The sequence below is a fragment of the Diceros bicornis genome, chromosome 3 (genome assembly GCF_020826845.1).
Source record: "Diceros bicornis minor isolate mBicDic1 chromosome 3, mDicBic1.mat.cur, whole genome shotgun sequence".
NCBI classification, from domain to species: domain Eukaryota; kingdom Metazoa; phylum Chordata; class Mammalia; order Perissodactyla; family Rhinocerotidae; genus Diceros; species Diceros bicornis.
Genome location: NC_080742.1, coordinates 47,079,941 through 47,096,811, shown reverse-complemented (window position 1 = coordinate 47,096,811; position 16,871 = coordinate 47,079,941). Strand labels below are relative to the sequence as shown.

Below are 16,871 nucleotides of genomic sequence, written 5' to 3'. Positions count from 1 at the left end.
GAATAAATTCTAGATCATGTAATTATTCTGATAAAGGTTACAAAAAGTACAATAAAATATATCTCAGAAATGAGATAAAGAATTTTGATCCTAAACATCTTTCATATATTGCTAAAGTGAATTCTCTCTTTAATTTGCATATTTCTAATTTGATAGCTAACTATCACCAAAATTTTCATTTATGTACTAAAAAATAGTCAAAAGTACAAGTATTAAAATAAACCAACTAACCTGTATGGGTTCTTCTATGTCTCTGAAGCTCATCACTCCTTGTGAATCTTTTGCCACAAAACATCCAGTTGCATATAAAAGGCCTTTCTCCAGTATGCCAGCGAAGATGCGCTCGTAGGTGAGATGTTTTGCCATAAACTTTTCCACATCCTTCAATATGACAGATATGCTGTTTCTTTTTTCCTGGTTCATTACTGCCTCTAACAAAAACAAAAACCAAACATCTAATTATACTCCCAAATACGAAGCTTATAATTATGGGAAAATAAAAGAGAATAAAGGTAATTAAATGAGCTTTTCTGAACGAGTTTTTAAAATTATGATGCCACAAGTATAATTAAAAATAAGAAAAATTTCAATTAAAAAAAAACCAGGGCTATGTACTAAACTCAAAAGTGCTATGAAAACATGTTAATCTCAGCAACTTTATGTTCCGCCATGGACCTGATGTTCATTTCCTAAATAGGCTCTTCCCTTGGGAAAAAAATCTCTTTAAGATTTTCAAGACACCTGAAAACTCTTCTCTAAAATACCAAAGGACAGTAATCCCCATTTAAAGGTGTAAGGTTCAGAGTTTCATTTCCAGCAGGACAGTGTGAAGAGCTCCATGGACCCTACTCCCCAGGGAAACTGGTGAAAATTATAAAAAACAAAACAAATACCATTTACAGTCTCTGGAAATGGCCCTATGAGCATACAGCAAATAAAGAAACATTTATTCATGAAAATCGAATAGAACTCAGTAAGATAGTGAACGTCTGTGGTATTTGAACCACAACTCACTCCCTCTCTCCCTCCTCCTTTCCACCTCCCTTGACATAGAAACACTACCTACTGGTGCAGCCAAGAATAGGGTTCCCTCTCCTCCCACCGTCCTGTCAAAGTGCTATCTCCCCAAGAAGGACAGGACATCAGCATTTCTCATTCTACCCCCAGCTACCTGTTGCAGAGGCTAAATTCCAGGTGATCATGGCTAACAGGTAGGGAACTCCCTTCTTCCACTCAACCTCAACTCCTGAGAAACAGGCTCTACCTTGGATAGGGCATGATGAAAATACTAGCGTCCAGATCACCCTTGACCCAGCTCATTTGCAGTTCATAAATCAAAGGTTCCAAGCTGAGAGGCAAGCCAAGAAAACCTGAGGCTACCGCTGCCCATCTGCCACCAAGCGCTCAGATCCTAGAGCACATTATTATTCATAAATGTGCCATGACCCCAACCTCCAGTTCAAGAGTCATTAACACAGAGACTTTGACCAGAGGGAGAGCATGCCTTAAAACAGAGAGCTCCAAATCTTTTCCCAAAGAAACTGACTTCATTTGCAACAAAATGCAGAGGTTTGAGCCTAAGGGTACTCTTAAAAACAATGAAGACTTGCAAAAGGCAGTTGGGAGGAGACTAATAGATTCATTGGAGAAACAGGCTAAACTAAAAGTAGGCTGGTTGGGTTGCCAGAGAGGAGGAGGAAAAAAGGCAGCTGGGAGGAGCCCTCTGAGTTCAGAACAAATCTCAAAACATAGATCTAGTGATCTAACTCTTAAAAGGAATCTGATTGGATCAGTCTGTGGAGTGATGTATGCTTCAGGGTATTGTTAAAAACAACAGACCAATCAGCTGGCAATTAGTGGAGCTTAACAGCTGGATGTGGTCAGGAAAAGAGTTAAAAAGATCCCACCAAAACCACCCTTATCCCAGGGTCACTGTCAGAATATCCAAGTCTGCACCCACTGAAGAGCAACATGCTTTGTGTATGTGTGTGTGTGTGGGGGGGGGGGGGGAGTGATTCCATTAAAATAATCCATCCAGTCACTAAATAAACAAGGAAACAAAAATAACAAGATAGGGGCTGGGGGAGACCAGAGGGACAATACTAAGAGTTGCTATATTATTTAAACTGTCCAGTTGCCCACAAAAAATTATGAGACATGCAAAAAACAAAACAGAAAAAAAAGTATGACCTATTACACTAGAAAATAAAGCATGCAAGAAAAACTGCCTGTGAGAGCAACCATATTTAACAAGACTTCGAAGTAGCCATTATAAATAGATTTAAAGAACTAAAGGACACCATGATTAAAGACGCAAAGCAAGATATAATGACAATATCACACCAAAGTAAGAATATCAATAAAGAGTTAGAAATGATTAAAAAAGAACCAATTGGAAATTCTGGAGATGAAAAGTACAACTGAAATGAAAAATTCACTAGAGGGACTCCAGAGAAGGAAGAAATAGCAAAATTGAAGATAGAGTAATAGACATTATGCAATCCAAAAATGACAACAAAAAGAACAAAGAAAAATGAACAGAATGTCAGAGAAATGTGGGACACCAACATACAAATGAGAATACCAGCAAGAGGGGAGGGGAGGGGAGGGAAGAGAGAGATAGAGAATGGAGCAGAAAAAGTATTCAAAGAAATAATGGCTGAAAACTGATAGAAAAACATTAATCTACACATGCAGAAAGCTCAACAAACTCCAAGCAGGATAAATGCAGAGATCCACAAACAGATATTTATACTAAAAATCCTCAACCCCAAAGACAAGGACAAAAATCTTGAAAGCAGCAAGAGAAAAATGACTTGTCACTTACAAGGGAACCCCAGTAAGGTGAAAAGCTGACTTCTTGGCAGAAACAACGGAGATCAGAAGGCAGCGGAAAAACATATTCAAAGTACTCAAAGAAAAAAACTCAAATAAGAATCCTATATCCAGCAAAGCTATCTTTCAAAAATGAAGGTGAAATAAATATATTCCGAGATAAACAAAAACTGAGAGAATTTGTTGCTAGCAGACATGCTTTGCAAGAAACACTTAAGGAAGTTCTTCAGGCTGAAAGCAAGTAAACCCAAAAGTAATTCAAATGCATGCGAAGAAACAAAAAAACACCATCAAAGCTAAATATGTAATTAAAGTAATATAGTAAAGAAAATCATTCACAAAATTAAAAAGGTACATTACAAATTAAAATGCTGTATTATACTCACTCAATGCAGAAGAAAGCAGTAGAGGAAAAGAGGAACAAAAGAAGGCATGACACACGGAAAATACAAAGTAAAATGGAAGACAAATTCAACTATATCAATAACATCAAATTTGAATGGATTATACAATCCAATAAAAAAGTATATTTTTTTCAGATTGGATTTTAAAAAAAAACAACATCCAACTATATGCTGTCTATAGGTGACACACTTTATATTCAAAGATACAAAGAGATTGAAAGCAAAAAGATGGAAAAAGATATCATGCAAACAACCACCACAAGAAGGCTGGAGTGGCTATACTAGTATCAGACAAAATAAAACTTTAAAACAAAAGATATTGCTAGAGATAAAGAGGAAGATTTGATAAGGATAATGTGTCAATCCATTAGGAAGGAATAACGATTATAAGCACACATGCACTTGAACAAGAGTAACAAGAGCACCAAAACAGCTGAAGGAAAAACAAACAGAAATTAAGGGAGAAATAGACAATTCAACAATAGTAGTTGGATTATAAACCAATGTTACTGCAATAGACAAAAAACTAAAAAAAAAAAAAAAAACAATAGTAGTTGGAAATTTCAATACTCTGTTTTCAATGATGTTTTCATAAAACTAGGCAGATCAACAAGGAAAGAGAAGACTTGAATAACACTACAAACGAACTAGACCTAACAAACATCCTTAGAACATTCCACCCAATAACAGCATTCTTCTCAAGTAGGCATGAAACATTATCCAGGACAGATCATATGTTAGGCTATGAAACAAATCTCAATAATCTTAAAAGTAAAGAAATAACATAAAGTATGTTTTCTGACCACAATGGAATAAAAACAGAAACCAATTATAAGAGGAAACTGGAAAATGCACAAATATCTAGAAATTAAACAATAAACTCCTAAATAACCAATGGTTCTTTCTTCTTTCAAAGAAGAAATCAAAAGGGAAATTAGGAAATACTTTGAAGTGAATGAAAATGAAGACACAACATACCTAAACTTAGGGGATGCATTGTAAAGCAATGCTTAGAAAGAAATTTATAGCTATAAATGCCTGTTAAAAAAGATCTTAATCTAACCTTCCATCTTAAGACAATGAAAAAAGAGCAAACTAAATCTAAGATAAAGCAAGCAGAAGGAAAGAAAGAAAAACAGAGCAGAAACTACTGAAATAGAGAATACAGAAACAATAGAGAAAAATCAATAAAACCAAAAGCTGATTCTTTGAAAAGGTCAACAAAATTAACAAGCCTCTAGGTAAACTGAGCAAGAAAAAAAAAACAGAAGATCCAAATTGCTAGAATCAGAAATGACAGAAGGGACATCACTACCAACCTTACAGAAATAAAAAGAAAAAGGATTATACAGGAATGACAAGAACAATTGTATGTCTAATACTTAAATAATAGATGAGATAGACAAATTCCTAGAAAGACACAAAGTACCAAATCTGACTCAAAAACAATCAGTCTGGGCCGGTCCCGTGGCTTAGCAGTTAAGTGTGCACGCTCCGCTACTGGCAGCCCGGGTTCGGATCCCAGGCGCACACCGACGCGCCGCTTGTCCGACACGCTGCTTGTCCAGCCATGCTGAGGCCACGTCCCGCATGCAGCAACTGGAAGGATGTGCAACTATGACATACAACTATCTACTGGGGCTTTGGGGAAAAAAAAAGGAGGAGGATTGGCAATAGATGTTAGCTCAGAGCCGGTCTTCCTCAGCAAAAAGGGGAGGATTAGCACGGATGTTAGCTCTGAGCTGATCTTCCTCACACACACACAAAAAAAAGTCAGAAAAAACCCATAACAAGTAGAGACTCAATTAGTACAGTTATGCCGCACGTAACGATGGTTTGGTCAACGACGGACCATGTACACAATGATGGTCCCATAAGATTATAATGGAACTGAAAAGTTCCTATTGCCTAGTGACATCGTAACCATCGTAAAGTCATAGCACAACACATTACTCAAATGTTTGTGGTGATGCTGACGACAGGCCCATGTGTGTTACTGCCTCAGAAGACCTTCTTGTGGGACAAGATGTGGAGATGGAAGACAGTGATATTGACGATCCTAACCCTGTGTAGGTATAGGCTGACGTGTGTTTCTGTCCTAGTTTTTAACAAAAAAAGTTTAAAAATAAAAAATAAAAAATTTAAAAAATAGAAAAAAGCTTATTATAAGGACAAAGAAAGAAAATATTTTTATACAGCTGTACAATGTGTTTGTGTTTTAAGCTAAGTGTTATTAAAATTTAAAACTTAAAAAAATTTAAAAGTTTATAAAGTAAAAAAGTTACAATATGCCAAGGTTAATTTATTATTGAAGAAAAAAATATTTTTTAATAAATTTAGTGTAGCCTAAATGTACACTGTTTATAAAGTCTACAGTCATGTACAGTAATGTTCTAGGCCTTCACATTCATGCACCACTCACTCACTGACTCACAGAGTGACTTCCAGTCTTGCAAGCTCTATTCATGGTAAGTACCCTATATAGGTGTACCACTTTTTAATCTTTTATACTGTATTTTTACTGTACTTTTTCTAAGTTTAGATACAAAAATACCATTGTGTTACAACTGCCATAGTATTCAGTACAGTAACATGTTGCACAGGTTTGTAGCCTAGGAGCAATAAACTAAACCATATAGCCTAGGTGTGTAATAGGCTATAGCATCTAGGTTTGTGTAAGTATACTCTATGATGTTCACACAATGACAAAATCATCTAAGAACACGTCTCTCAGAACATATCCCTGTCATTAAGCGACGCACAGTTGTAGTCAAAAAAATATCTACAAGAAAAGCCCAGGACCAGATAGCTTCACTGGTGAATTCCACAAAACATTTAATAATACCAGTTCTTCACGAACTCTTTCCAAAAACAAAACTAGAGGGAACACTTCCCAAATTCTGAGGCCAGTATTACCCTTACCAAAAGCAGACAAAAAATTATAAGAAAAGAAAGCTATAAATATCTCTCATGAGCATAGATGCAAAAATTCTAAACAAAATTCTAGCAAACCAAATCCAACAACATACAAAAAGAATTATATACCATGACCAAGTTGGATTTATCCCATGAATACAAAAGTACTTTAACATCCGACAATCAATTAACGTAATACACCATATCGACAGGATAAAAAACAAAAACTACATGATCACCTCAACAGACGCAGAAAAACATTTGAAACAATCCAACATCCTTTCACTACAAAAACACTCAACACAGTAGGACTAGAAGAAAGCTTTCTTAACTTAATTATGGGCATATATGAAAAACCCAGAGCTCATATTATACTTAATGGTGAAAGACTGGAGGCTCTTCCCCTAAGATCAGGAAGAAAACAACTTAATTGATGTAAAACACACACACCATACAATTCACTTATTTAAAGTGTACATTTCAATGGGTTTTAATATATTCACAGAGTTGTGCGTCCATCACCATAAAGTTGTTTAAAATTTTTATATAATAAATGCAAAAAGAAAACCATAACAAAAGTATAAGGTACAAAGTAGAGGACCGCTGAAATCCCTTCCTAGAATCACTCACTTTAATCTCCTTCATAACAATATTATATCTCAACTTCTGGGCTACAAAGCTAGTGATGGTCTAATGATCAAAGTTAACAGCCAATGGCTTGGTTTTAACTACTATTTTATGCCTTCCAGAGAGAACGAGTTGGTAATAGAGCGTTTACCTTCCTTCTCCTTCCCTACAATTAGGACAGGAACAGGCAACTCGCCGAAGCCTCTTGCCAGGCTGCACCTCTTGATCAGAAGCTTGCTGGCCTTGCTGCAAGTGCACTTGTGTGAGTTGGTCAGGACTAACAGCACCTATCGTTGCATTAGCAATTCCTCCAACCGCTACAGTTACCGGAGCTATCGTAGCTTGTTGGACTTTTACTCCATCTTGTCCTTGCTGCTGACCTAAAAACGGGGGAGGGGAAAAAGAGTATTAGGTCTTCTGTTCCTAAAGAAAGGATAAAAAAAAATTTCCATGTGGACGTTTTAAAGCTACCATATTTGTTCTAATAGATAAAACTGTGCAAAGTACAAAAGCAAAGAGGTTAATTTATACTATGCCAATCCTCCTAAAATATAATATTCTTACTTCAGTAGCTCAGGCTGCCTCTCTATCTGGTTGGTGGGACTGCACATAAATCATTTAACCCTCTTGTGGCTTAATTTCTCCATCTGTTAAATGAAGATAATAATACTTGCCACCTACCTACCTCACTGAAGTGCTGTGAGGATTCATGAGACTTTATTTGAAAAGCACTTTGAGATCCTCAGATGAAAGATGCTATATAAATACAAAGCATTTTTATTATCATTTCCACAGTAAGCAACATATTTCATTCACTCCAAGAAAATACAGGAATCAAAAGTAACTAAACAAAGAATTAAGTTTTATGGACACTTCTCATTCCTCAATACTTTAAATTAAGCAAACATCTCTTTATTGATGAGTCTTTTTTTAATTATACATTAAGTAGTTTTTTAAAATGCAAAACTGCCCATGATTATTACATACTGTCACTATAATCATAAAACAGACATTTAGGATATTATTACTTTATTTACTCATGTTATATAGCTTAGACTTCACCTCTCAGGTTAGTACATATACCAACTTGGCTTCTTCACTTACAGAAAAATATGATAAATAGTACATAATATGACAAAAGACATCTATTTACATGGCTTAAAAATTGATCCTAAAGTGCACATGAGTATGCCTAACAATTATCCTTTCTTTCAACACAGTTCTCCTTTCTCCCCATCAGGTGTGGGAATAGCAAGTACGTGAACACACAGAAAATAAAACACCAATTTATGAAGGAATGCTCCCACCTCAGAGAGTTGATGTAAGGATTAAATAAGTTAATTTTTACAAACCCCTTACTACAGTGCCTGGCACAGAACTGTTCCTTACATGTTAGCTATTATTACTATCAGTCTCCACTGAGTTGGGTGGCAAAACAAGAATAAAACATGGTAGCAGAAACAAACGTGAGTATCGGGTATAAAATAAAAGGGTTTGTTTTAAAGCTACATGTGTAGTACTTTAAATGTTGTGGAACAACAAAGAAAAGACAATAAAAACTAACAAGTGAGAAAATAGCACACATTTTCTCAACAAAATTAAACCTCTGACTCTGCCAGCCAAAGTCAATCTCACAGCACTCTGAAACTTTGGTAGCACTGATAACTATAATACAAATAAAAAATATGTATTTTGTCATAGTTTCAGTATGGATCCATATTTTAGTTCTTCTACTAAAGTTTGTATTTTTGTTCCCCTTTGAATTAACATGGTGTGATAGGTAAAGCAATGCAAGTAAAGTCAAAAGTTTTGGCTTCATGTCCTGTTTGGTGACTGTGCACTTGGAGATGCTCCGTTTCCTCACCTCTAATAATGCTGACCTCCCTAAAATTCCTCTCCCCTATCTACTTTCAAGAGTTGTTTACGAAGCTCAAGTTGATTTCCTAATAGGTAAAGGCTTTGTAAATTGTAAAGCAATACATAAATGTAAAGTATAATTCTTATGCCTCAATGTATCTTTTGAGCACATATAAGTTCTACATATTCAGTAAAATCAGATTCCTTAAGGACAACCTTGGCTACGAAAACTATTCAAACTACTTGTGTACCTAGAAGCACAGTGATATACATACTCCCTGTTTACTGCAAAAAATGCTTTCCTGGAAATGGGGGCTCTATCTGAACCAGCACTATACAACATCTTTATAGCTTGGTCCCTACCGAGATGCAGGTATTTTAAGTTGGCAAGTATTCTTAATATCCCCTGAAGTTATGAGATATTTCCAGCCATAATTTTTCCAGCTACTGTTCATACAACAGTTGGTCATTCCTTTCAGGTTGCTATGATATTTAAGACACCCTTCATTATGTCAAAGAACTGTTAGGGACCCCTGATCACTGCTGATCATCTCCCTCAGACCCCTTGACCATTTCTTTGATAGACTCCTCAAGCCTCCCTATTATGAGCATTTATTTGTTCAATGCCTAAAGAACTTGGCAAGTTATTTCAATGAATAATACTGAGCAAATCATATTTGAACTTATATATTTAAGCCTGACAACTCTCCTGCCTTCTTCACGTAGACGTCCCTGACAGTTCAAGTTCAACATAGCTCAATAGCAGTACTTTTCCTTCATTTCCACTTCTACCTATCAAGTACAAGCCACCAACTCCTTACCAAGGCCTCCAAGGCCCTGCTCAAGTTTAACTCTACCAACCTCTCAGACCTCATCATGTATTAGTGTCTCCCTCTCTCACTGTTCCTGACACGTTGGCCTACTTTTCTGGTCTCAAACAAATTAAGCTCATTCCCTTCTTAAGGCCTTTGTACATACTTTCCACTCTGGGCAAGGACGTCTTTGTACCCAGATCTTTGCACAGCTGACCTCTTTGTAATATGCTGGCCTCAGTTCAAATCTCTCCTCTTTAGAAATGCCATTCCTGAGCACATCATCTAAAATGATTCCCCTTAGTCCACTTCTGTTATCATCACCACGTTTTGTCTTATTTGTCTTAAAGTATCTTGTCCTTTTATTATTTTTTTGTCTTCACCTCACTTCTGAATGTTAAGTGCTATGAAAAACAGGGATCTTGCCTGTTATGTTCACTGCTGTATCTCCAGTATGTGGAACAGTGCCCAACACATAGTAGCCACTCAACAGCATAAGCTTAATAAAGGAAAGTTTAAAAACGAATTCACCTTCAAATCTTGCTTCTACTAATGTTTCTGTTTCGCTAAGTGCTACTACCACTCTCCTTATTACCACAATCAAAACCTTAAAAAGTCAACTTTTAGGCTACTTCTCCTTTACCCATTAATTACATCTATATGATAGTCAAGTTAAAAGGTACATAGTAGCATAACAGCTCTTGTATTCATCTTATCTTTCTGCTGCCAGGATCACCACCCTGGTCCAGGTCCTTGTTACTTAGTGCCTCTAACAGCCTAAATGGAACCCATGCCTCTTATCTCATCCTTCAAACTGTTACCAGAAAAATTTTTAAAAATGCCGTTCCGATCATATCACTTCCATGCTCAGTAACTTTCCAATCATTCCCCAGTGACCAAAGTCTGGCATTCAAAGGACTCCACCACCAAGACTTAGCTCCTGGCTCACAGACTTCCTCCTAATGGCCAAATCCAATGTCCATCTTCTCAAGGAGCATTACAGGGTTGCTCTGCTGCATTTGCATTTGACACCATTCGACCACCTTGTCCTTGAAACTTGACTGTCTGAGCTAACTGCCTACATTCTCAGAAACCCCTTCCTCTCTGTTAGCTCTTCTTATCAGCATTTACATCTAAACTTAAGTCACAATCTTAAAAGATTTCTCTACACTGGTTGCCTTTACTCCTCATTTCCCATTCTCTCCTCAAACTACTGAAATCAGGTGTCCAACCCATCACTCTGCTAATATCATGACAGAACTAACAATTTCTTTGTTGGTAAATCCTAAGATACTCTTCCCTTTGATCTTATTTCACCTCTCTGGAGTACCTGGAGCTGCTAATCCCACTCTCCTCTTGAAATGCTCTCTTCCTTGTGCTTCTCAGATACTACTCACCACTGGCGTTCCTCCTACTTCTTTTATCACCCCCACATCAATGTCTTTCCTAGCCTACTCTCCAGGGTTCTGACTTTTCTTCTCTTTCTAACTCTCTCCTTAGGTTATCTCATCACTTTCATAACTTTTACTACTTACTCTGTGTAAGCGGATGTCTACCAAATCTGTACCTTTTGCTCAAATACCTCTCATGAGTGTCATACTCTTACTGTCATCTGTCAGGGAACATTTCCACCCAGATTCTCACAGGCAGTCTGTCAGGAATCAGATCTGTAAGTTCTGAATCTCTCAGTTATCGCACTCTCCTAAACCAGCTCCTTCTCCTTGTCCAAATAGAAAACCTGGAAGTCATTTTGACTCCTCTCCATATCCTTCATTCCCCCACAACAACAGTGGCCATCATTTTATACTTACTTTACTGGATGTGTTACATATATTATTTATTCCTCACATCCTTATGGGTTGAGTATTGCTGTCCCAATTTTAAGTTGAGAAAACTGAGGTTCTGAGAGGTACATAAAACACCCAAAGTCACAAAACATCTAAGTGATGGAGCTAGGATTTAAACCCATGTCTAGCTAACTCCAAAGGCTATTTTCTTTCCACCATATTTATTACTTGTGTTGATCAGTAGTTCTTGTTGAGTCTATCCCTTCAAAATATCTCTAATTTGTCCATTTTCTCCATCCCTATTGCCTGTACATCAGTACAGGTTCTTGTCACCATTATTCCAGTTTTGCCCTTTCAAATCTCCATTTTGCAGATACAAATCTTGTTCCCCTAAAAGTCAATGTGCCCTCAATCCATTCACAGTGAGGTCTACATTTCTCAGCACAGCACACAAAGCTCTTCCTAACCTAGCTCTTGCTTACTTTTACAGCTTCATCTTTTGGTACTCCTCCTCCATTCGCACTCTCAACACCAGCTACATTGAACTCCTATTCCCGCTAACGTTCCATGCTTGATCGTCTCTGAGCCTTCGAATAATACAGCTGGAATTCACCACATTCTCCCATCCAAAATCTCAATCTCCCTTGGTCTGAAAGAAGCCAATTCATCTTACAGAACTCAGTTCACGTGTAATGCCTGAAATTTTCCTGATAAGTGCCTTTCCGAATCTAGGTCAGATATTGCTTCTTTATTTTCCCATAATATCCTGTGCATAATTTTATCATATCAATAGACAAACGATATGGTGAATGTACAATGTAAATGCTTGTTTATTTATTTTGTCTTTCCAACTAGATGGCATATTGTTATCTCTGAGGACCTAAGTACACCTCCCTTTGTTTTCCATTCCTGAAAACGTATTGCCTGGGTGTGTTAGACCTATGAACAAATGATTGGCCCATATGTTACTGGATGACGTCACTGTGTTGAGCCAAAATTATGAGTACAGGAATTTCTCCTAAAGTGTAACTTTTCTTAAAGGATGAGCATGACTTATTAACTAGAGAATACAATTTGCATTAATGAGACCACTATGAGTTACAATTCAATCAGCAAAGTCAGGACTAAAAAAATAAGCACAGGAAAAAGCTGTTATATAGTAAAAACAGTTGGCTTGTTGGAATGCCCTTGTGTCCAATTTGTCAAGTAAAAATTGATGATAAAGATGTTAAAAAATATATAAGAAGCTCTGCCAATGACAGTGCTGGTGATAGTGGGAAAGATAAATCATTATAGAAACAAATTATGTATTCATAGTTATAAAACACCTTCATTCTTGAAATATTTGAAGGAAAACAGTTATTAATGCTCTTTTGAAACTCGTCTCTAACCTTTCTGTTACCACTGAAACTGTTTTATAACATAACTTTACAAATCATGCAAAATTTCTTGGTAATGTAACTATGCATCATGGTGGAATAGACTGAAGGTGACCCTTCTTTTTTCTTCCTTCTATGCTGCCAGAGGTAAAAACATTCCAAAGTTGCTTGGAGCAACCAAGCCATCTTTCTTATTCCTTTCTTTCTTTGTTCTGTTCCCTTTTTTCAAATATAGAAACTGGGCCAAGGGTAACTGGGGGCAGTTGGTTGGTAGGTGGCATGATATTAGATTGATAGATACTTAAGAACATCTAGAAGAAGTATTTGGGAAAAACTTTGTTTCCTACACATTTTCCTTTAGCACCAGCTGGAGTGGTCTTTTGCCTCAATATAGTAGTAATAATATGAGACTTGAATTTAAGCTTAGAGGACGAAAGGAAAGCAGGTGTAACTAGTAAAAGAAGACAGCATCTTCCATATAGACTAACATGATTCTCTGGATTTTGAGGCAGGGGGCCCACACCTAAGCCAATAAAGTATTACTGACTTGAATTTCAGTATATTTAGCTCCCTAAGAGACCTCAGGGATTGGCTGAGTTAGAATTTGAGTATTCTTAGTTTCTCTAATCAGATACCATCTCACTCCATCACAACATTAATCACAAATTATTTCCAACAAAAGCTGCTCAGAACAGAGGACCTCTGTGTGGTTTTACGTCCTTTGGCTATCAAAGATCCCAGGACACGGGAAGTACTCAATAAATGTTTCTTAAATAAAGTGAATGGTAATCTAAAATCCATATAAAAACAGGAGCTTTCTTACAAAAGTAGGCCAGCAGTAGATCACAGGGCTACTAGATGACACCTTGCTTACAACAGACATGAAACACAGATTGCAAGATAGTAAGAAACAGAATAAGTGGACATTTACCATAATTCTCTCCTGCTTCACTGATCTGGAATTCAGATCATTTAGGAGTACATCCCAGAGTATAAAATCACAACAATCTGCCCCTGAAACCACTGTGTTTCTTTTCTCTCAGGTATCACATTTATCCTATAACATGTGTTACCCACATTTAGCGAGATCTTTTTTGAAGAGTATTACAAAGTAAACTTAAAAAAAAAATTATAACTCAACTTGCCATTTAATAAGAGGATGGGCTAAATTTTTTCCCTTTCCATCTATTTTGAAGAAGGTAAATATAATTAGTATGACAGATATATGTACTTTTCTTCTGATTTTAACAACAATGCATGCTCACCAGAGAAAAGTATGAAGGAGGAAATAAAATCATCCATATATAAATTACCCATAGATTATCAATTTGATATATTTGCTTCTAATCTTTGTTCCGTGTATTTTAATAATGATGCAATTCTACATAAAAAAGAACAGAATAGAGAATTGTTTATTTATTGGATAATATAAGTGCTTCTAAGTTATTATGAATTCTTTTAAAATAATATAATGGTTGTACAATATTATATCATACACATATACCATAATTTATAAAATCATTACCCTAGTATTAGACATTTAGGTTATTTTGAAAGAATTATTACAAGTAACATATAAGCAACATAAATAATGACCAACTGGAACAAAAATATTTTTCCTTATTACTTCCAAGGGATAGAGTCCTAGAAGTGAGATTACCAGGTCAAAGAATTTTATGAAACACTCATAAGACTTTATACACAGATTATAAAATTATAGGAGTATATATAAACAGCTGCATTCATTTATATTTCTGCTAGAAGTATATGAGAGTACTCTTGCATCTCATGCAGAAGAAAAATTCAGCAAGATTTTTAAAAATATTTAATAGACAAAAAATTGGTATCTTGCTGTGGTTTTTTAACAGCAGTGATTCCCACTCTTACCTCTAATAGTCTATATATCTTGAAGGTGTAAGCCAATGCAATAAAATAAATAGCAGATCCGTATGAGAAAAAAAACTAGAAAATCAACAAATTGATGAGAACAAATAAGACATTTCAGCAAGATGGCCAAATACAAGATCAACATAAGAAAATCAACAGCTTTCCCCTGTATCAGCAACAATCAATTCAAAAAGCAAAAGAAAAAATATTCCACTCACAACAGCAACAATAACTATGAATACCCGAGAATCATTCTAATTAGAAATGTGCAAGGTCTTGAGGAAGAAGGTTTAATAAAGGACATAAAACAAGACCTGAAGAGAGAAAAATATATGTTCTTATATGGAAAGAATCCTTATTGTAAATGTGCTAATTTTTCTACAATTAATCCATATAAAAAAATGCAATCAGAAATTAATAAATTTTCCATGAAACACTACTATCATGTGAAAGATCAGCCGAGACAATTTTGAAAAGTAGATTAGAAAAAGATCTGTTACAAAGCTATAGTAATTACAACAATGGCTTAGAATTGGGTAACAGAACTGAATACAGTGTCTAAAACAGGTGCATGTATACATGAAAATTTAGTATATGATAAAAATGACATCTCAAATCAGAGGGAAAAGAAAGAAACCATCAAGTGTTTTGGCTTGGGACTACTGGTTATCTGAGTGTGCATGTGGGTCGGGGGGGAGGGACGGGCAAGGAAGTTTAGATCTCAATCTCACATCACTCCCAAAAGTAAATTGCAACCAGGTTTTTAAAAACCTAAATGTAAAAACAACAACAAAAAACAAAACAACAAAAAATATTAGAAGAAAATACAGAAGAACTACAGGGTCTTTTTAAACAAGACCCCAAAACAAAGGACAAAGGAAAACATTGATAAATTTGACCATTATCAGAATATTTTTTTTGAGAGAGATAGGGAGAGAGAGTTTTAAAGCTTCAGTACACAGTTGTGTACCCTAGTTGTTAAGTCTTTTTTTTTTTAGTTCTCTATGGGAGCTGCTGCCACAGCATGACAACTGACAGATGGGTGGTGTGGTTCCACGACTGGGAAACGAACCAGGGCCTTGGTGGTGAGAGCGCCGAACCTTAACCGCTAGACCACCAAGGCTGGCTCAAGAATTTTACATTTCTTAAGACTAGTATACAACTCCATCTATCAGCTGCTTAGATCAAAATCTGTAATCCTTATTCTTGATTCCTGTCTTTCTTTCAAACTCTATTACCTACTCTGCTGACAGCTCCTTCAAAACAGATCCAGGATCCAGGCAATTCTTCACCACCTCCACTGCTTGCACTTTAGTCCAGGTCACTATTTCCTCTTGCTTGATTACTACAACAGCTTCCTAACAACTGGTCTCCCTGCCACCACAGCCCTTCTCTATAAGTTCATCCAAAAGAATCATTCTAAAACATTAAGTCAGATCATATCACTTCTCTGCTTAAAATCCTACAGTCATGCTCCATTTCATTCAGAATGAAAGCCAAAGACCTTATAATCGCCTACAAGGTCTTATATAAACTGGCCCCCCATCATCTCTCCAATTTCATCCCCTGGCTCACTCAACTGCAACCATGCTGGCCTCCTTATTGTGCCTTGCACACACTAGGCATAGTCCCAACTGAAGGCCTTTGCACTCTGCTCTCTCTGCCTAGAATGATCTTTTTCCAGCATATGTACGTTCAATGTTCTAATTTCCTTCAAGTCTTTGGTCTAATATTACCTTCTCAATATGTCCTACCTACCCTGACTGCTCTATTTAAAACACTTACAGCCTCCTCTCCCCAGCAATCCCATTCCCCTTATGCTCTGCTTAACTTTTCTTTTTCCATAGACCACAAAAGGACGGATACATTGCAGCAGTGTTTCTAACAATAAAAAATCAGAAACAACCTAAGTTAACCATGAATTGGGGAATAGCTGAATAACACATTGCAGCAGTGTTTCTAACAGCAAAAAATCAGAAACAACCTAAGTAACCACGAATTGGGGAAGAGCTGTAGAATAGTTATACAATAGGAATGTTCTGTAGTAGTTAAAAAGAATGAGAAATCTTTATGTACTAACTGAAGATACATTTCTAATATGGTTGAATGAAACAATCAAGTTACTGATGTTTATAATACATTATCTACCACTACAGGTATTACATATTTCCTACAATGATACTCATATGTAATAAATAAATGGGAAAAAGTCTGAAATGATATATAACAAACTGATTAAGGCTGCTTACTTCTAAAAAGTAAGATTAGAATGCAGTCAGCAGGAGCTGACTTGTACTAGCTGCCTGTTTTTTTCCCTTAACAAGGAAAATGTTTCCTTGTATTACTAGCATATTAAAGACTAATTTT

At 36.2% G+C, this 16,871-nt stretch overlaps 1 protein-coding gene across 2 annotated transcripts in view; it reads right to left on the bottom strand.

The window, feature by feature from the left end:
• Positions 1-16,871, bottom strand: part of SP4 (Sp4 transcription factor) — a 74,435-nt gene that overhangs the window by 23,760 nt on the left and 33,804 nt on the right. For both annotated transcript variants that reach the window (XM_058526927.1, XM_058526932.1), the window contains exons 4-5: positions 6,934-7,162; positions 232-431 (exon numbers count right to left, since the gene is read on the bottom strand). In XM_058526927.1, the coding sequence (XP_058382910.1) occupies positions 232-431; positions 6,934-7,162 (429 nt within the window). The remainder of the gene's footprint in view (positions 1-231; positions 432-6,933; positions 7,163-16,871) is intronic.